The 21,595-nt window shown below is 45.0% G+C and overlaps 1 protein-coding gene across 1 annotated transcript in view; it reads left to right on the forward strand.

The window, feature by feature from the left end:
* Positions 1-972: 972 nt before the first annotated feature.
* The window catches only part of SLC22A15 (solute carrier family 22 member 15), an 80,962-nt gene continuing 60,339 nt past the window's right edge, over positions 973-21,595 (forward strand). The window contains exons 1-2 of the mRNA XM_036273412.1: positions 973-1,078; positions 15,276-15,488. Of these exons, the coding sequence (XP_036129305.1) occupies positions 992-1,078; positions 15,276-15,488 (300 nt within the window). The 5' untranslated portion in view covers positions 973-991. The remainder of the gene's footprint in view (positions 1,079-15,275; positions 15,489-21,595) is intronic.

A 21,595-nucleotide genomic window follows, 5' to 3' on the forward strand; every position in this document is an offset into this window, starting at 1 on the left:
GGCTCAGCTAGCCCTGGCCAGTTTGGCTCAGCGGTTAGAGCGTCGGCCTGCGGTCCGGAGAGACCCGGGTTCGGTTCCCGCTAAGGGCACGTACTTCGGTTGCAGTTTGTCCCCAGCCCTGGTTGGTCGTGCGGGTGGCAGCCACTTGATGTGTCCCTTCACGTCGATGTTTCTCTCTCTCTCCCTTCCTCTCTCTCCCTCCCACTCTATCTGTACAAAAAATGGAAATATATCCTCGGGTGAGGATTTAAAAAAAAAAAAAAAAAACATAGCTGGTCGCCTCTTCCGTCCAACACTGTGGTGGGGCCATGGCCTGGACACTGGAATACTACGCAGCTATTAAAACCAGCCTTGGAGGTGGAGGGAAGAGGGGAGCAAGGTGGGAGCCCGGCGACCGTGGGCCTGTCACATCCTTCCACCTCTGCAACCCGCACACTGCTGTCGATCCTTCCCACACCTTGGCAGCCGTGGCCTCCCGGCCCACAGATCCATCTTTCCTCTGCCCCTGCGCCTGTTTCCATAGGCAGATCTATCCCACAGCTGCGCAAGGCTTATAGGGCTGGACAGAAATGTTGACCAGCACTCTCCTCCGAAGGCTCTAGAACCTTCCTATTAAACTGATTCATACAAAAGCACAAATAAAGCTGAGCCGCCACCGGGTCGCCCAACGTTTACCACGCCTCCGCGCCCGGAGCCGGGGCGGGCTGCGCGCGGCCCCCCGCTTCTCCGTCGGAAAGGGCGCCTCTCGCCGCGCACTTCCTCTTCCTCTGTCCCGCGGCGCGGGCACCGGCCCCGCTCCGAAGGCACGGTCACGGGAGGCGCGGAGACCGGGGTACCGGGCGCCGGCCCCGCCGCACGTCGCCGGCGCGCCCCCGCCCGGCGCGCCCCCGCCCGGCGCGCCCCCCCCCGCCCGGCGCGCCCCCGCCCGGCGCGCCCCCGCGAGGCCTCGCGGGTGCCCGCGCCGGGGGGAGGGGGGAGGGCGCCGCCCGCCATGGAGGTGGAGGAGGCGTTCCAGGCGGCGGGGGAGATGGGGCTCTACCAGATGTACTTGTGCTTCCTGCTGGCCGTCCTGCTGCAGGTGAGTCCCCGCCGCCCCACAGCGCCCCGCGTCCCCTGCTCACGGCGTCGGCCCGGCCGAGGCGTCCCCCTCACCCCGCGAGCGGACACCGAGGCGTGGGGAGCCCCCCTCTCCCCGCGCGAGGGCGGGGCCGGCCCGAACGCCCAGGACGCCGCCGGCCCGTCAGCCTCGGCCCTCCCCCTCCGGCCCCTCCGGCCCCTCCGGCCGGGGCCCCGGCCCACCCGCCCCTCCCTCGAGTGGGGGAGGGAGTGTGCGCGCCGGGGCGGGGCGGGCGCTTCAGCCGCGGCCCATTGGCAAGGAATGGAAAATCCCTGTGGTCCGCGGTGCACGCGACCGCGAATTGTTGCCCTAAACCTGTGGCACTGTCACCTTGGAACCCAGAACGCGGCCAGAGACCTGGTGACCCGCTGACGAAAGGTCCCCGCTGGAGCGACCTCCTTCAGTTCCGGGTATCTGCCCACCACCTTTAACTGGATTTGCGGGGGCTTCCTCTTCCTGAGGTTGTGGGTGCATAGCTTTATTTCTCTCTGGTGTAAGTTCTGCTGGATCATTCTGCGCAGAGGCCACCTTTGTTGGAGATTCTTATAAGTCCAATAGTGCCATCTGCAATGGTCAGTGTGCTCAGTGGTTACAGCATCGGGTCCTGTACCTGTGTTGCCGGTTCCTCCCCAGCCCCGTGCGTGCTGGAGGCAACCAATGGATGTGTCTCCCTCTCACACACTGATGTAGTCTCTCTCTTCCTCTCGCTCCCCCCTTCTCTCTTCCACTCTCTCCTTTTCCCTCTCCCCCTTCCTCTCTTCCACTCTCTCTAAATGTCAATGGAAAAAACATCCTTGGGTGAGGATTAACAACAACAAAAACATCACAATGTGTAGTTATAACACGGACCCACTTCTTCATTGTACAGAATTCTCAGAGAATACTTGCTCACCTAAAAATGTGGATTCTCTATGCACAAGGTCACTGCAAATACATTTTTCCAGGCAAGAGTTACTCCTCCTTTGTCAGCTCAAAGGGTCCATTTGACATCAGTTACTTCTCCCAATATTCTTCAAGACATTTTATTCACAATCCTTTTATTAGTATTTTGTGAGTCATCCGTTTTACTGATTCCTTCATTCAGCAGATATATCTGAGTGTCCACTGTGTAGTTAGCAGGGGCTACAGTGGTGGACAAATGAACACCCCTTTCTTTGAAACTTGTGTTCTAGTGGGATGGGTGAGGCAGGCAGACAGTTCAGTAATGACAGTGAATATGTAATGACAGCGATTCGGAGAGAAGTATAGGGTAGTCCTAAGTGTAACTAGTCCTACCGATAGCCGGTTCATCAGTTGCTTAAATCTTGCATAAGGCAACTCCTCAACAGGAAGGCGGGGGTGGGGTAGGTAAGGGTTGACTTACAGATTCTCTTTTCCATGAAAATGTTTGCAGGTTCAGTTGGTTTCATCACCAGCCAGAACTGTTCAAATGATGGACTGATAGATGACATCAGTCCTTTCTCTAGCAAAACAAGTTCTCAGTTCACAGATATGCAGTATTCTGGTTTCTTTAAGTTTGTTTTAGCTGTAAGTGTATTTTCCCTATGAGGAAAAAGTATTTGTGCTAAATTATAAAAGAGTATTTAAAACAGAGAGAATAGAATTGTAACCATGATGCCTGATTTTTTTGTAATACTTTTTCTTTGAGAAAATTTTTTTCCTGTTCTAACCAAGACTTCCAGGGACATAAGTCCCTTACTGAGAAATCTCACCTCCCCACTTCACTATCTCTGCACTCCACCATGGTGTCATTATCTTCTTAGCTGCCTAGCCAGGTATCCAACAACCTGGAGTAAATTTGTATTGAGTGGAATGTGGCACTAAAAAGGCCACTGTTCAGGGTTCAGGACCTGTTAAGTTTCCCCTACTTACTTTTCTTTATGGTGGACTCAGGTGGTTCGAGTTTGGTACCAAACTCGTCTAAGCCCATGATGGCTGATCATTGATCTCTGCCTGATATGTGATCAGTATTGGCCATAGAAAAACCAGGTCTTAGAGTTTTGGGAATGAAGTGGCTGACTGTTTTGTAGTGGTGGGCTGGGGAGGTGTGCCTATGTCAACAGAGGAGAGGCCCCAGTATAGGCAAAAGTGAATTCTTCACAGTTGTCATGTTTATGAAGACTCCAACCCCCCTTTGAGATATGGAGCCAAGTGGTCCTGGGATTGCCCCAGGTTTTCCTGGATATGAGAGTGGAGCTCCCCAAAGACCTCTCTATCAAGTCTATTGTTGCAGAGGTTTGGGCTAGGGGAGCTGGCCTGCAGAGTGGCAGTACTGGGGAGTCCCATGCACAGTTGTAACAGATGCTGTCATCATTCTTGTGGGGGTTGCTTCCTCCAACAGAGGGAAAAGTCAGAAGCCCTTTTCAGAGTTACAAGGAAGGAGGTTGATGCTGTCTGCTTTTAAAGCCAAAGCACTTGTCTTCTGTTGCCCAAGGAAGATACAGAGCAACTGCTAGCAGTACTGCCGGGGGAGGGGGAGGGACAGGGGGACCCTGCCAGAGAGCCCTGCACATTGTGCTGCACATTGTGCATGGTACTGCCAGAGACATGGACTGCCAGAGACACAGACTGCCAGGGACAGGGACTGCCAGGCACACAGACTGCCAGGGACAGGGACTGCCAGGCACACGGACTGCCAGTGGGAGGGAGCCCCTGCTCAGCAGGAGCCTTCTCTGCATCTGAGATTTGGTGATGACCAGCCTCAGCTGAGAAGCACAAAACCAGGGGACAGAGATGCAAACTTGACAGATCCTTTGGTGTGTTCTTCCTTCTGGAACTATTATTATTTTGAAAATGGTTTTAACTCCCTTTCCTTCAAACATACCCAAGTTCAAATAAGAGGACAAAACCACATTACAAAGCCAGCTGTAAAGGTCTTTAGGTTAACTGTTTTCTTGGATTACTGGTACCTCCATACAGCTCTTCAAAAGTGACCTCAATGCCCAGATACCTTTCACTAGGAAACCGTCTTTCATACCTCCTGCAAACACAAACTTTGGCATCTCCACAGTGGTCGACTTTCACATATATGAAGTATATGCGCCTGGCCGGTGTGGCTCAGTGATTGAGCGTTGACCCATCTATGCACCAAGAGGTCGCTGGTTCAATTCCCAGTCGGGGCACATGCCCAGGTTGTGGACCCGATCCCCAGTGGAGGGCATGCAGGGGGTGGCCAATCAATGTTCTCTCTCATCGATGTTTCCATTTCTCTCTACCTCTCCCTTCCTCTCTAAAATCAATAAAGAAAATAAAAATAAAAATAAAAAGATATGGCCCTGGCGGGTTTGGCTCAGCAGTTAGAACGTTGGCCTGCAGTCCAGAGAGACCCGGGTTGGGTTCCCGCTAAGGGCATGTACCTCGGTTGCAGTTTGTCCCTGGCCCTGGTTGGGTCATGCGGGTGGCAGCCACTCGATGTGTACCTTTTAGGTCGATGTTTCTCTCTCTCTCTTTCTCTCTCCCTCCCGCTCTCTCTGAACAAAAAATGAAAAAATGTCCTCGGGTGAGAATAAAAAAAAAAAAAAAAAAGACATGCATCCCTGGCCGGTGTGGCTAAGTGGTTAAAGCGTCGGCTCATGCACTGAAGGGTCTTGGGTTCGATTCCCAGTCAAGTCACATGCCTGGGTTGCAGGTTCGATCCCTGACCCAGGTTAGAGCGTGTGCAGGAGGCAACAGATCATGTGTCTCTCTCACAGTGATGTCTTTCTTCTCTCTCTTTCACACACAGGCACACACGAACACTCTCTCTCCTAAAGAGCAATGGAAAAAATATCCTCAGATGAGGATTAACAATAATAACAAAAAGAATATATGCAGATTTTATAGATTTCCCTGGGGCATGATCAGATGAAAATGCCCTGTGATAGTGATACGTGGTTTTCAAGTGCAAGGTGGGAAACCTTCTTTCTGCCCAGGGCCATTTGGCTATTTATAACATCATTCGTGGGCATACAAAATTATCAACTTAAAAATTAGCCTACTGTATTTGGTCAGGCTGATTTGGTGAGGTGTGTGATGTTAGCTGATACTGATTTCACGGGCCTTATGCTGCCTGTGGGCCGGACGTTCTCCACCCCTGAAAAGGGAAAATACTGCTTTATGTAAAAAATGTTTCTCTTAAGAACAAGCAGTAAGATACACAGTTAGAAAAATTTTTACCCCTCCCCCAAATATACATGCCGTCCCTTGGGTTAGAGCTTTTTTGTGATATTTTAATATGAATAATTCTGTTAATTACTGTTTCTGTTTTCTGATGGGTGATTCCGTTGGTCATCACTATTTTGTGTTTGTGTGTGCTTGTTTGCCAGGCTGTCTGGAGGAGGAGGGCTGGGGAACAACGTTTTGTTTTTTGATCTCTTTAGACATAAGTGAAAATATATTCTACTTCTTTGTTCTAAGCCAGGGACTCCGGCTTCTTCATTTTCCTCAGGATCATGAGTCATAGGTTGTAGCATAATTTGTACAGGATTTACAGCATCCATTAGCCAACAGGAAAAGGTAATCTGTAACAAGCATTTGTTTCACCAGGAAAACCGGGTGCTGCTGTCGAGCTCAGCTTGAGGTGCAGTGCTCGGGAGTTCGGGGATGCATGGTTCTAGTCAACCCTAATCACCCTGACCTGGTTCTCGGCTCCTGGAACCGCACGTGCGTTTGCATCATCCACGCAGTCGATATCTTTTCATGGCGTTTTAGAAAGTCGAATGACTGAACAGGTATTTTACAGAAGAAGAGACTATAATAGTCAACACATGTTAAGATGTTTACCTTCAGTGGTTATATGAGGGCAAGCATAGTAAAAGAACTATGAACTATCATTTCACACTTATTAGATTAGCAAACATTAAATAGTCTCACAGTACAAGTGTGATGACAATGAGAAGTAGAAGCTACGCCATTTAGAGAACGATTTGGCCCTGTCTAGTAAAATTAAAGCCCAGTGTTGGACTCCTGGGTCTGCGTCCTACAGCATCTTTTAAACACGTGCATAAGGAGATATGTATAGGATGTTTATTGCAGTGCTGTTTGTTACACTAAAAATTAGAAGCCACCTAAATGACTCTCAAAAAGGGACTGGATAATTAAAGTGTGGTATGAATTTGATAGAACATAACAGTTAAAATGAATGAACCAGATCTGTACATAGCTACAAGGATGAATCTCTCAAACACAAAGTTAAATGAAAAAGAAACAAAAAATCCAGCATAATACATACAGTGTGACACATACTCTTATTATGAATTTTTGGTTTGTGAATGTATATGAGCAATGTGGAAATATGAGCACGTGGAGGAGAAGGATCCAACCCAGTTCATGAGATTGGTTGCCTCTTGGGCAGGAGGGGAGGGGAAGGGGAGGGGTGAAAAGGAGATTTCCTCTGTATTTGTAATATCATATTTTTAACACCTGAAGCAAGTATGTTAAAATGTTACTTGTTAATTGTGGTGATGGGTTCATGAATCGTATTTTATTCATTTTGCTTTTGTGTTTTATTGTTGTTTTTTTTTAATAAAAAATGGTAAAGCAAAGATCTGTATACTTAGGAGAGAATGCTACAGTTCACTGTATAAGAATAGCAGTTCACGCTTTTATTGATATTCCCTTAACCAGTGATGGCTGTGAATTGTGGTATTGAACACTTGGGAGGGAGAGGTAGAGTGAGTTTTGTTTAGGTGGTTTATTAAACTTTGTAGACAGTGCTGTCACAGCTAATATTGCCTACCTGCTTGTATTTGTCACCATGTCCCACTCTCCCCAGGAAATTCAAGGAGGGCTGCCTTTCAATAGGTGTCACTGAGGTGAATAGCTGGTGGTTCTAACCTCGCCACCATAAGCAGGTGAAGTTCATACCACATACATCAGTGAAGATCCTTATTGTATTACTGTCATTAAGACCAGCTCTCATGCCCTATGGGACTCTCACACCACCGGGGGTTCGGCCATGATGAGAAGCTTCAGCAGGAGCTTCACTATCATGACTCCAAAACGTGACCATCGACACGTGTTCTCTGACAGTCTGAGCAGGTTTTATGCCGCCCCTACCCTCTAATTCAGTTCTGTCTGCCCTCAGACAGTGGCTTGGAGCTTGGACGATAATCTGGGGCTCATGTGCTGGACATGCCTTCTGTTAGTTTAGGTGAGTGAGACACTGTAGGTCAAAGACACCTAGCTGCACTTGCCCCCTGTATAGCCTCAGGAAGCTGCTGTTGTCTATAGACAGACACTGCCCCCTGGTGTAAAGTGGATGAAGCTGCACATCTATCAGACCCTGGGATTTCCATCACCAGGGTGATGGAGACACAGGAGGCTTCTGGAGGTTTAAGGGAGCTCCTTTGAGCTTGGAGCATTTCAAAAATTGGGATGTGCCTTGGAAAGCAACCAGCCCAACACCTCTCCAGCACCCAGAGCTCCATAAGCATGTCTGGCCAGAGCCACCCACAGCTGCTTGACATGTGCTCTGACAGAGAAGGTATTACCTTCCAAGACAGCACAGAAAAGTCACTGAAATATGTATGAAGACGGGCGATGTGAATATGGCAGAAGAAACACTAGGCTCAAATGCTCTGACATCTGCTGCAAGATGGCCAAGCGAATGTCACAGATGATCCCTTGTCTTCACCATGCTCCTGGAAGTGGCAGGATCATACAAGTTTAATTCATTTGTTTTGCAAGTGCAGGGTTTCTTAAAGTTGGCCAGTACCCAGCAGTTGCGCACTGTGTCAGTGTTGACCTGGAGGCTTTCAGAAGACTAGCTTGCTTCATCACCAGTTAGACACTGCCTTCCAAGGAAGAGCCATCAATCAAAGGCACACACAGCTCAGGAATCTTCTCTCTCGCTTCCTTGACCCAACCCTCAGACAGAAGCTGACATCTGTATTCATGGGGATCGTATGTTATTCAACAAATAGTGTATTATTGTACCAAAAAAGACAAAATATATGTAAACATATACAAAAATTACTAACACACTATCATCGTGAACTAAAACATGTTCACCTTTTGATGTATGACCTGCCAGACTTTCTATTGCACAAATATGTATGTTTATCTTTTTTTTTTTTTTTGCAAAAATTGGTGTTTAAACCTCATTTTCTTTGTCTCAACAACATTGTGAATGCCTTGCTGTGCTCATAAATGAGCAAATATGTCTTCTTTAATGGCTGCAGCATAGTGTTCCAGGTCTGACTATGCTGTCATTAGCTCATTCAGTTCTCTGTTGTTGAAAATATAGGTTGGTTTCCTCTTTTGTGCAGTTCTGAACCCCACCCAGCCCATGCCAGTGCGTCCTTCTTTGGCTCTGACCTTCACTTCTTCCCGCTGAGTGCTTACCACTCTTCTCAAGCCAGAACTCCTCCTGACCCCTCCTTCTCATTCTCCCCAGATGTTCTTTGTTCCAACTTGATGAGGAAATAGAGGTGACTAGGTGTAAATTTCCTAAACATCCTATTACTTCAGAATTCATTTTTATCCTCACTTGTCACCATGTTTCTCCATGGTGTCCAAGAGGAAGACAGCTCTCTACCTTCGCTACCTTCTTTGTGGTGGTTGTATGTTACCCCATCAGTTATTTCTAATGTTCTCTCTGCATCTTCTGACGTCCAAAGAATGGCCTGCACAGTAGGTTTAGATGGTGTATTGAAATAGTATTAACTAGCATTGACTCATAAAGTGAGAAGAATATTCTCTCTTCAATTCTTTCATCCTTCCATTGATCAAAGAAGGAAGTCTCATTTGGTGCTGGCCCTTCTCAAAACGTTTGCAGATAATTTCTCTTTTAACAAAGGGAGTGAACTAGAATTGAAGAATTAAAGAATGTTCAGACTTTGGCAGAAAATACTACCTAGTTTTAAAACTTCTTTTGAAATTATGAAACATTATGAAAGAAATGCAGAGAATAATATTACAAACACACATGTTTTAATACATTTAATTCTAGATTTAATACATGCTGATACTTGGCCATACTTGTTTAAGGTTGTGTCCATCCAAGTTCACCCAGGAAGCAGGAAGCAGAGCTCGCAGAATGGAGATACATGTACGTGTGTATGTATCGTATATGTGTATGTATAGGTACATGATTATATATGTCATCAGTGAATAACTTGACCATATACAGTTGTGGAAGCTGGTTCAGCAGTCCCTTGGGCTGTCGTCTTTGTGTCTGGTGTTGGACCTGAGCCTGCAGGGCAGGCAGTCCGGAAGGGACGATACGTCTGGATCCCATCAGAACAGACTGCAGTCCTTCCTTCTCACTGCCTGCAACTGTGATGAAATGCCTTTCTTTTTTTTTTTTTATCACAGAATTAAACACACACCTGGCCCAGGAGTCAGAGAAGCTGAAGGAGGGTCCAGGGAAGGCAGTCAATTGCAGGTCAAGCTGCTGTGTTGCACTGGCCAGGTGAGCCAGCGAAGACGTGACAGTGTATGGGGGGCACAAAAACAGTGGCCCCAACCTTCTGAGCATAAAAACAAAATGGTTGCTCCTTTGCTTTCACCCCTCCCCCCAAATCTTGCCTGAAAATAGTTGTGGCCCACTTTAAATAAAAGCATGCTAGTCTACACTTGGCATTGTCACTTGGTGTTTATTTTTATAGTCCCATCTGTCTGGTCCTGTCTCTAGTGATGAAACATTGTATTTCTCTGTACATTTACTCCAGTTAAAACATTTGAATGAATTTAAAAGAAGACTACTAAGTACATAATAGAAAACCCAAATTGCACATGTAAAACTTCCGGGGGTGGGGGTACTCAGATGACTAAAGTTTGGGAAAAACTGAGTTAGCTGGCCCTGTAATATTTCTATAAAAGTCACTAAAAATATGTTCTTTACTTTCCTGACTCTGATTGGGCTATTTTGGGGGCCTTAATATTCCTTCTCCTGAATTTTGTTTTGATGAGCCCCCCAGCAGTCTTTGACGACCTGCCTCAGGGGTCATACTGGGAACACTTCCATGTTCCCCTAGCTGGAATTCACGTCTGCTTTCTGTGCCCTCCCTCCGCAGCTTCGTTTCTTCCAGAGCTTCCTAGAGACTTGGTCAAAGTCTGCCTGGATCTGTAGCTCTGGATCTGTTTGTTGCCCTGACTTAGATGTGTGTGGCCAGAAAGAAACAACTCTTTCTTATCCATCCTTGTTATCACCCGAGGCTCATAATACAATGTGTTGTAAAGTGTTGGTGTTCACTAAAGTATTTTTAAAAATTAAATAACAGAAGGAAGGTGATCAGTTGATGGTGTTTCCGTTTTATTTGGGAGAAAGAAACAGGTGCAGGGTCAATAATGTGTCCAAAGTCTTAATTAGTGTTTGGAACCAAGGTTAAGTTCCAGAATTACTGGTTTCTAACCCATTATCCTTTTTTCTTCTCCGTACACCTTTCTGCAAGGAGTTAGTTTAAATGTATCATAGGCTCTTATGTACACAGTGCTGCGCATTAGGTTTCTTGAAAGGACATAGACATATAAGTTAGGGTTTCTTTCCTTCAGGAAATGACAAAGCTTTAGGAAATTAGGATTTAGTTATATGTACACCATTAAATAATGATACAAAATAATATTCCCAGTAAATAATGCAGGCATTGCACGTTTGGGAATTAAGGTGACATTAGTGAGGTCTAGACTTGTGCAAGAGGGCTGGCTGAGCTGCAGCTGAACTTTGAAGCCTGGGTTTAGAGAAAAATGGGAAGATCATTTCAGGTGGGAAGACATAAAATTGGAAAAAGTGTGGAAGAGGGAGTAACCTGTACCCTTGCTACACAAAGTGTGGCCAGACCAGCCTCTTTGACCTCAGCAGAGCTTGTTGGAAATGCAGACTCGGTCCCTCCCCAGCCGAGGGATTCCAACTGCGCGGTGGAGTCTGGGAGGTGCCCACACCACCTGCCTGCGTGGTGCTATGACTGCTGGCTGAAGAAACAGGCCATTTCACCCTCGAAGTGGGTTAGTTAGATATGAATGGATTAGGTAGGGATATACGACTAGTGTCCATTCTTACAAGAATACATGAAGTTTATTGAGGTTCTGATTCGCTGAAAGTTTACTAGAGCTGAGGGCCAGACTCAGGTTTATAGATTCCATGTACTTTTCACACCACACAATAAGAAGTCATATCTGGGGAACTGAATGGGCAGCATAAAGCTTGAGTGTAGACTAGGCAGCAACTGGGCCATGTGGTGGGAGGTAGAAAGCTAGGCTACTTTCATTTGCCCATTCATAGGAATTGACCCGAAGAGTTTCACGAGAAGAGTCTCGGGGAGACCAATCAGGCAGAGGATTTGAGCTGGGAAGAAACAAAACTTAGAGATACCAGTTATTCAGAACACAAAAGCTAAATTTTTTTTTTTAATTTAAAAATACGTAGTATCAGTAAGTCACCCCCAAAATATTTATGGCATACTCTCTTTGTGCTGGGCATCAGGCATTTGGTTTGGCCTTCATGATTTGGTCTTGCTCATGTAATGCTTTTGGTTGAATCACTTAGATAACTGAGTACCAAGTGCCCGAAAGACTGACAATAATGACAAGAATAAAATCATCTTTGATTTTTCCTGTTTCTTTTTTTCTCTGAAGAAAGCTTTGGCCCCAAAGTTAGGTGGCTCCCCGTCTCATCCTGCTTTTGCTATTAGTGTTATGGGGAACCTTGAATGATTCACTAATCGCTCTGTAGCTCATTTGTCCTGCTTATAACATAAACATCCTATTTACCATGACTTCATAGATGAGATATTGTGATGAGATCATTATGGGAGACATTTTTGGTTTCCTGAGTATTATGAAAGCTTATAATGCTGTTAAGTACAAAATCACTTTTAAAACCTTCACTTTTTGAAACTTCAAAAATTTTAATCTCCTAGTGCATTTTGGTCACTTTCCTCATTATAATTACGTTGAGAGAGAGAGAAAGCCCCAGCCATCTGTGGCTCTTGTCCGCCTTCCCTGGAGATAGCGCTGGAGGAGATAATGATGTATTTGAGGTGTTGTTCGTCCCACCGCAGGAGAGTGGAGGGTGGTTTCTCATTGTGCCTTGCAGGCCCATCTGCTGATGGGTGCGATTCATTAGACAAGAATACGTGGGCGCCTGTGTGCCCGGCGGTTGTAGAGTAACAGCAGAGAGGATGAGAAGCCTGTGCTCTGGGGAAAGAAGCAGGATGAGCTGTGACAGTCACAGTCGAGGAGGAAAACCGCCCCTGTCTCCCCAGTGTAGGTGGAGCATCCCCATGACTGGGTGGGTGCCAAACCTTGGACTCTGATGACCACATGGCCCATGTCTGTGGCTCTGGGGTAGAGGACCTCATAGTAATCTCTATGCTGAGTTTAAGCATCACCTTTTACCTTTCACCTTTCACCTCACGGTGCCCCTTCCATAGTGTTTATTACGCAGTAGCAGAGCTGCCTGCCTCCTCCGTCTCCCTTACCTGTAGCAAAACCAAGCAGGACCCAGCGTGTCAGAGAAGACAGAGAGGCTGGTGCCGTCTTAGGGAGACCGCACTACATAGAAGAGCTGCATGTTTCTGATCCTTGTAACATGAAGCCGCGGCCCCGCGTGTTCTGTTGAGGTGCGTGCACAGGGCGGGCAGCAGAAACCGTGCAAAGGGAGGCTAGAAAAGATGAGAGGTGGAAAGTGCCTATTCAACCTTCAGCTTGTTAGAATCCAGCTGATTAATACAGATGGTACCGACTCACTAGGTCTCCCTGCTCCCCACAGCATGAATCAGCATATGGCACTACCACCTCTTTGGTTTTCGACTGCTTTCTAGGCATCGTGGTTTCTGCCCAGAATGGCACCTGCACAGTGAAACGTGACTCAACTTTGGCTGTAAGGTATAAAAGGCATGTAATAAAGCATATCGAGGCTGATCCTGCTGAGGATAGTCCTCCTGACCCCCCCCCCCGCCCCAAAAAACATAAAAACATGCCTCAGATTAGGGACCCTTTGGAGCATTTCCTCTCTCACCTAGGACACTGCTTATTCTAGAGCCATCCAGATACAAATACAATGGGTTAATGTTTTCAACAGCAGTTAGAACAATGCCTGGCCCATATTTAGCATGAGAGGAGTGTTCACTGTTATTATTAGTGTTCGATCCTGGTCATTCATTCATTCATTCATTCACTTGGTGAGTGTATGATGTCATGTATCTGGGCCCTGAGTTATTTGCTTTGATAGCCCAAGGGTGAATTAGATTGAGATCTCACCATTAGGGAGAGGATATTCCAGTAGGAAAAAATAGGCAAGCAAATATATAAATATAATTCAGTGAAGAAAATGATACAGGCTCTAAGAAAGGTCTAGATGGAGCTATTGGGGGATGAGCAGAAGCAGGAGGGGGCTACTGGAGAAGCTGGAGAGGAAGGCAGGATGGTGAGGGGGTGCATCTGAGTTGCATCCTGGGGGATGGGAAACGCTCGGACATTTACAGCAGGAGGAAGTGCTTTCTAGGCAAGTGACTGGTGGGAGCTGGAGCAGAAAAGACCTTACACATCTGGAGAGAAAATAGCTAGCTTGCCTTGCTGGATTGAAGGCTGTGCATTTACCAGAACAGTTTTGCGTCATCTCCTGAGTTTCCTTGCCCCATTTTTTTTGTTTCTTTTACCTATCAATTAAATTTCAGCAGATTATAATCGTGAGGGGCAGTTACTAAAACCAGTTCAAGTGGCTTTGTAATTATAGCTGCTGCTGAATGTATCATCAGTCTGTTCTTGTAATTATTAAGATTTCTATTCTTATAAGCTGATCGCCTCCTGTTCTAAAACGTCCCTAATAGTATGCAAATAGAGGCCAGGAAGCAATATAAATCTAGAACGTGTTTTCCTTTGCATTTTACAATAAATCTCCCACACAGGCTGACCTGTAGCAGCTTTGTGCATCTCGAGAGGCCCACAGTCATTCCGCTCAAAATAGATTGGGGCCACCTTATATCCCGTAGCCTTACCAAGAGGGGAAAAAATCACATCTTGGGTTTTACATTAGCTTTCTGTTATGACACACAATGTCATGACTTCTTTACTCTTTCCCTGACAGTAATTCCATCATCTGCTTGTGATAAATCATCCTGCCTTTGGAGCATTAGCTTATCCACTTAACAGCTGAATATGCCTCTACGGAATGGTGTGGAAGGCTCTGGGAGGTCCCCCAGGAACGGAGATAAAGCTGTTGGCAAGTCTGCCACCTTTTTGTGCCTCAGTCAATGCATCCGTCCAGTGGGGGTGTTACTATATGCTGCAGAGAAATCACATGCTTTACATGTTTTAGATACTTGTTATGTTTAAAGGTATTTTAAGACATCCCAATTAAAGATAATAGGGATAATTTCTCAAAATAAGATAGTCTCGCTGTGGAGATTTACCTCTTTTCTTCATACATTTTCAGCTTGAATCAATCATCTAACAATGAGAGCAGATATAAAAGGAAATCAAAAAGGCTGCATTGAGCTCACCTGCTTGTAAGCCCAATTGTGAATAGCTAAGGAGCCCAGAACAGTCAGAGACAAATGGCATGTGTGCTCAATAAATATTTCTTTAATGAATGAGTGAAATATTTTGTCTTTGGGGAGACAACTTTGTGTAGATTAAACAATGGTTAAGTACAGCCAAAAGTTGTAAAGTGAATATCTATTGTTGGAAGTTTGAATTTCTTTAAATTGTACTATAAGTTTTATACTATATTTGAAATTTTTACCTAGTCAAGTACATAGTATGCTTACTTGCTTTAATAAAGCACTCTCACTTGTGTGCTCCTTCTCATATATATGCTTCATATGTGTGTGTGTGTGTGTGTATTGTTTTCTGGGACATTTAACTATGCCACAAAAAGTCTTCTTGTTTTAGTGGTGAATTCAAGGCCAAGATACTCCTGGACTGTGGTGACTGCTTACCTGAACTCAGGATATAGTGTGGAGGAGAATGTTGGAATGTTAGTTTTCTAAATAAGACCCAGCAGTATTTTCCCTTCCACCCACCCAGTGTCAAGCCATCTATGTGTAGTGTCCTCAGCACGTAGAGGAAACCCTTGGAGAAAATACGAAGCTCCCTTTGAACATGTTTCTCCTTTGTTTCTGATCTGTCTGATTTCTGTGGCTCATAAAAACACAAAGCAAGAAACTGATCTCTCAAGGTTTGTGAGCTTACGGATTGTGTTCCCAGCACAGATGGTTTTGTGTGTTTGCTCCTCCAGCTCTACGTGGCCACGGAGGCCATCCTCATCGCACTGGTGGGGGCCACGCCATCCTACCACTGGGACCTGGCAGAGCTCCTGCCCAATCAGAGCCACAGCAGCCAGCGGGCCGGTGAAGACCACGCCCTCGGGGACTGGCTCCTGAGGGCCAACGGCAGCGAGATCCATAAGCACGTGCACTTCAGCAGCAGCTTCACCTCCATCGCCTCCGAGGTGAGCCCGGAACCGGTGAAGGGCCGAACGAAATGGGCCGTTGTGACCACTTAGTGAACGTGTCTCCTTGTCCAAATGGAACCACTTTTTTGTCTTGTTGATTTAAATGTCAGCCACATCTTCAAATAACTTTCTAGTAAATTTGAGAGTTAAAGGAAACTATTCCATGAAAACACATTTCTTTTTCTTTCCTACTGCAAATGGGAGAAGTATGAGTCCTACCAAACTAGTTAGATGACTAAGAGATCAACTCTAAAAGAGCTGTAGTTCAGGATAGTGTCTCCTTAAAAAGTGAATCAAAACTTCCAGGTTTCCTTATGCAGACACAAAAATTAACAAAGTAAAAAGAGAAATGGAATAACCCATCTGTAACATCCATGGTTCATGTTTAAGTTCAGTCCCATGTGTAGACCACGTGGGGAACCTTGACTACACAACCTCAAATACAAACGCACCACCTCGGGTGGGCAGGAGCCTTACTTTCAAGTGGGGCTTTGCTGGCCAAGAAGGTTTTTACAAGAACAGTACCTTCTGAGCCAGCCAGAGGTAAATAAGCTGAGGGTAGACAGTTTGATGAAGAGAGATCCCAGGATGAAGGGGCAGGGTTCATGCTCGGCTGGAAAGCACCTGTGCTGGCTGTTAACATGTTAAAATATTCTATGTCCTTTGCCCGCTCCCCACAAGCTATCCATTTGCTCACTGCCATCCTGGAAGACCCCCCACAATTCAACATTTTTTGAGTTTTTATCATGAATTTGTATTGAATTCAATCATATACATCAATTTGCCATTTTCTACATGAATTGCAATGATTATGTGATTTTTCTTTATTACCTTCTAACATGGTAGATTATACTAACTGATTTTTAAATATGAATCAGCCTTGCATCTCTGGATGGCATATAATTATTTGTATATATTGCTGAATTCTATTTGCTAATATTTGCTAAAGATTTTGGCTTCTATATTCATGAAGTTTTCTTGTACTGTCTTTGTCTGGTTTTCTTATCAGGGAAATACTAGCTTTGAATTACAAAGGGTTTCTGTTTTCTTGAGGAGACTGTAGAATTGACATTAGTTCTTTATACATTTGGTAGAATTCTCCATTGAAATCACCCTGACCTGTAGATTTCTTCTTGGGGAGATTTAAAATTATGACTTCCATTTTATTAATGATCATAGGGCTATTTAAATGCTCTATTTTGTATTGTGAGTTTGGCAGTTGGGCTTTGCAAGGAATTGGCCCATTTCATCTAAGTTGTCAAATTTATATGTGTAGAGTTGTTCATAGTATGACCGTATTGTCCTTTTGATGCCTTCAGAGTCTGAAATGATATTCCCTCTTATTAACTGATATTGGTAACTTGTATCTTCTCTGTTATTTAATTACTTGTCTGCCATGATAGAGGCTTGTCAATTTTATTGATGTTTTTAAAGAACCAGCATTTTGTTTCATTGGTTTTTCTCTCTTGTTGTTCTGTTTTCAATTTTATTGATTTCTACTCTGCCCTTTATTATTTTCTTCCTTCTCCTTGCTTTGGGTTTATTTATTTTTTCTTTTTAAGGATTGAAAGGTAGTAGTTTAGATTATGGGTGAAGAGTCTTTCTCATTACAAAATAAGCATTTAGTGCTATAAATTTCCCTCTCAGGTTGGCTTTAGCTGTGTGCCACAAGTTTTGATATGTTGTAATTTTATTTTTATTTAGCTTAATGTATTTTTTTTCTCTTCGAGATGTCCTCTTTGACCCATGGATTATAGGTTGTTTAGTTTCCTAGTATTTGTAGATTTTCCTATTAGCTTTCTCGCTCTCTCTTTTTTAAATCCTTACCCATGAACATGTTCATTGATTTATAGAGCGAGGGGAAGAGAGAGAGAGAGAGACATAGATCAGTTGCCTCACTACATGCTCCAACTGGGGATCAAACCTGCAATCTAAGTATGTATCCTGACTGGGAATTGAACCCATGGTCTTTCAATGTATGGAACGATGCTCCAACCAACTGAGCTATACCAGCCAGGGCACTTTCTCTTTTGATTTCTAGTTTGATTTTATTGTGGTCAGAGGATACACTCCATGTGATTTCAATTCTTATGGCCCGGGATTTGGTGTCTCTTGGTATGTGTCCCATTGGCACTTGAACCAAATGTGTGTTTTTCTGCTGTTGACTGAAGTGTTTTATAAATATTATTTAGATCCTGTTGGTTGATGGTGTTATTGAGTTCTTCTGTATCCTTGCTGACTGTCTCCCTAATTGTTCTATAGATTGTTGAGAGAGGAGTGTTGTATCTTTAATTATAATAGTAAATTTATTGATTTCTCTTTTTAATATTTTTAGTTCTTGTTTCACATAGTTTACGGCTCTGTTGTTTGGTGTATACATATTAATAATTGCTATGTCTTTTTGATGGATTGCCCTTTCTATCATTTTATAATGTCCCTCTCTGTCCCTAGTAATTTTATTTGTTCAAAGATATGCTTTATCTGATACTAATATAGCCACTTCTTTTCTTTAATTAGTGTTAGCATGAGATAGAATTTTCTTTTTTTTTACTTTCAACTTGCTTATATCATTAAGTGTAAAATTTGTTTGTTATAGACAGCACATAATTGGGTCAGGTTTTTAAAACTACACCACCAGTCTTTGTCTTTACTTATGTATTTAGATAATCTACACTTACTGTGATTATATTTTAGGGCATACCTCTTCCATTTTATTTATTTACTTATTTATTTTAATCTTTTATTTATTGATTTTAGAGAGAGGAAGGGGGGGAGAGAGAGAGAGAGAGACATCGATTTGTTGTTCCACTTTTTATGCATTCCTTGGTTGATTCTTATCCTTGTATGTACCTTGATGGGGATCGAACCCACAACCTTGGCATATTGGGATGATGCCCTAACCAACCGAGCTACCTGGCTAGGGATATTTTTTGCCTTCTGTTTGTTCTATTTTTTCTTTTTCTCTCTTGTTTTTCCTGACTTACTATAGGTTACTTGGATGTTTTTTAGAATTTCGTTTTGACTTATGTATAGTTGTTTTTACTATACCTCTTTGTATAGTCTTTTTAGTGATTGTTCTTGGCATTATATATTATATTACATAGACACACATACATATGTAATTTATCACAGTCTACTGATATTGTCAAATCACTAGTTCGAGTGACCAGAAACTCCCTCACTTTACATTCCTTTGTCCTCCCGTTTACAGTATAGTTACCTGGAAGCTTTCCTACCTACTTTTAGATCACTTTGCAGAGTGTTACAGTACATTAAAAAGCGCCCCCCAGCCCTGGCCAGTTTGGCTCAGCGGTTAGAGCGTCGGCCTGCGGTCCCGAGAGACCCGGGTTCGGTTCCCGCTAAGGGCACGTACTTCGGTTGCAGTTTGTCCCCGGCCCTGGTTGGTCGTGCGGGTGGCAGCCACTCGATGTGTCCCTTCACGTCGATGTTTCTCTCTCTCTCTTCCTTTCTCTCTCTCCCTCCCACTCTGTCTGTGCAAAAAATGGAAAAGTGTCCTCAGGTGAGGATTAAAAAAAAAAAAAAAAAAAAGCGCCCCCTGGACCTGTGGGTGGAGCAAGCAGGCTCTGTTGGGGCTTCTTTTATTGTTCTCTTAGCATTTCCACGTCACTGGCTTTCCTGGCCCCTAGCCTGGGTGTGTAAGGCAAAGAGAAACCCCGGGAGCTCATCACTGTGTTATTCCTTGGGTCCAGGGTCCCTACTTGTTCGTCCCCCCACCTTCCAGAATTGTCCTTCATTTGTTTTATATATAATGTCCAGGGTTTTCGTGGTGCATGGTGGGCTAATAGGAAACACTCTTCCTGGAGGTGAAAGTCTTCTTGTGTCCTTTTGACATGCCCATCATTTTTTTGAGCACATCAGAATTTCTTGGCATAACACGATATCCCAGGTCCATCTTGCACTTTCCCGGCCCAGCTGTGGAAAGTCATTTCTCCAAGGAGCCCTGGTTCTGTTGATTGCCCCACCAGGGTTTTGAAATGGTTGAGAGCAATAAGTCTGCTCACCAACAATCTCATTACCACCCAATGATAGCAAATTTCACACAAAGTCTGCCATGCATATAAACCCACACATATAAGCACTTCTTCACTAAATTCTTTCTGTCTTTGATTAAAATAGTGACCTGTTGACTAGCAGTGATGCATTTTAAAAATGGGTTGTCCCTGATGAAGCACAAAATAAACTGTCTTGCTGGCTTGAGAGGTCCTACCTAGGTTTCATCAGTGTCCCCACCTGCTTGCATGACAGGTCCCTGGAGACAAACTTGTTTGCTATAGTCAGTGTGCTGACGTACCCCTCCAGCATGAAGCACACAGGATCTTCCACAGGTCATACTGGTAAGGGCCCAGGAGGAGTTTAGCCTAGGAAATCCCCTCTGTGGATAAAGAGTGCAGACCACACTGGATTGTCTCATAAATTCATGGAAGGGTAGTGCGTGTCTAAAATATATCAGGCCAATCCATGTATTGTGAATGCCTTGAACTTCACCAGGGATGGCCCATTTTTAAAATTCATCATTGCTCGTCAACAGGCCAGTATTTTGATCAAGAACAAGCGATGCACCGTTGTTGATAGGGACGCTGACTGAGAAGCCCTTGTGGAGGTTCGTCTGGAGAAGAGGCTTTCTGAAGGGAAGGCCAGCTGCCCACTTCGCAGCTCGATCAGAATGCTCATGGGACTGGGGTGAAAGTCCGGCCTAAGGAACATTTATGCAGAACTTCCCACAGTATGTGCTTAATACTTTAAATGAAATAACCAGCAACACCAAGCTTCAGCACAACAGGCTTCAGCACACTTCAGTGGAGTTAAATTAAAATAATACTAATGAAATCTATACTGAGGAGCCCTTTTAGGTATCACCAGAGGGACACCATTATTAGCAAATGTTTATTGAGCAGCTACTACTTGCCTGATGCTAGAGAAGGCCTTGATACAAGGAGGGAGACTGTTGTATCCGAGGCTGCAGGACAGAGGCGCCCTGTCACAGTGCCTGTCTGCACTGGCGCCTGGGATGCGCACCGCGAACAGAGCTGGACTGGACGTGGAGGGAAGGAGCCCAGAGAGCCACGCTCCCCGGAAAAAGAGCCGGTAGATACAGGAAAAATGGAATTAAATAGCTTCTCTGGCAAGCGCTGAAGAGCTCTAAGGCAGCTCTGAGAAGAAAAAGATAAAGGGCTAAGATGGCCCTTACCTGTCGGAGAGGAACCTCATGGCCCTCTTATTACCACTGAGGTAGATCTGTGAGTCTGTCTCTCTCACCTCTGTCTTTGTCAGACTGTAGCTCTGTGTGTCCCCTCCTTCCTCCCTCCTTCGTCCTTCCATCTTTTCTCTCTCCTTATTTCTCTCTGCCTCTCTCATTTTGTCTTTGTGTCTATTTCTCTCTGTTCCCACCTCTCTCATTTGTCTCTCTGTGTTTACCTTCCATTTCTCTCTCTCTGCCTTTCTCTGTGTCTGTCTCACTAGACTGTCTGTCTTGCCTTTCTCTCTGTCTTTCTCTGACATGTGTGTCTCTGTCTCTGTGTATCTTTCTCTTTGTCTCTTGACCTTTCTTCCCCACCCTCTATCATGCATGTGTCCTTCTCCTCATTCCCCCCATGTAGGTCCACAGAGATACACACGTGCTGTTATCCATCTTGATTGTACATATAGATCTGTAACTACGGGACTTTCCTCCCATGGTATGGAGGCACACATTATATTCTCATCCCACCAGAAGGTCAGACAGTCATCTACTTCAGAGGTGTGCTCAAGGCGCAGATATTCCCTGTGCAGATCGTGATCCTGTCTCCAGCAGGTGCTCCAAGTGTGTCCAGACCTATGGGTGGGGTGGGATTGCCCAGCTGCCCAGCTGGGTGGCGGCAGTGCACTGTCATCCCATGGGCTCTGCAGGGGACACACCGAGGGGCTCTGTGGCCATGGTTTAGAATGTGTTATCTATGGCGCAATCCAGGTTCTGAGCCGGCTGCTTCCAGCCTGAGTGGGTTCGTGATGCTCGGCAGTGGGGGCTGTGGCCCGTGCACCCTGTTGATGGAGGAGTACAGGAGGCATCATTGGCCACACAGTGGGACAGGAGTCCACCGTCCCCA

The sequence above is a fragment of the Molossus molossus genome, unplaced genomic scaffold, assembly GCF_014108415.1.
Source record: "Molossus molossus isolate mMolMol1 unplaced genomic scaffold, mMolMol1.p scaffold_m16_p_20, whole genome shotgun sequence".
NCBI classification, from domain to species: Eukaryota; Metazoa; Chordata; class Mammalia; order Chiroptera; family Molossidae; genus Molossus; species Molossus molossus.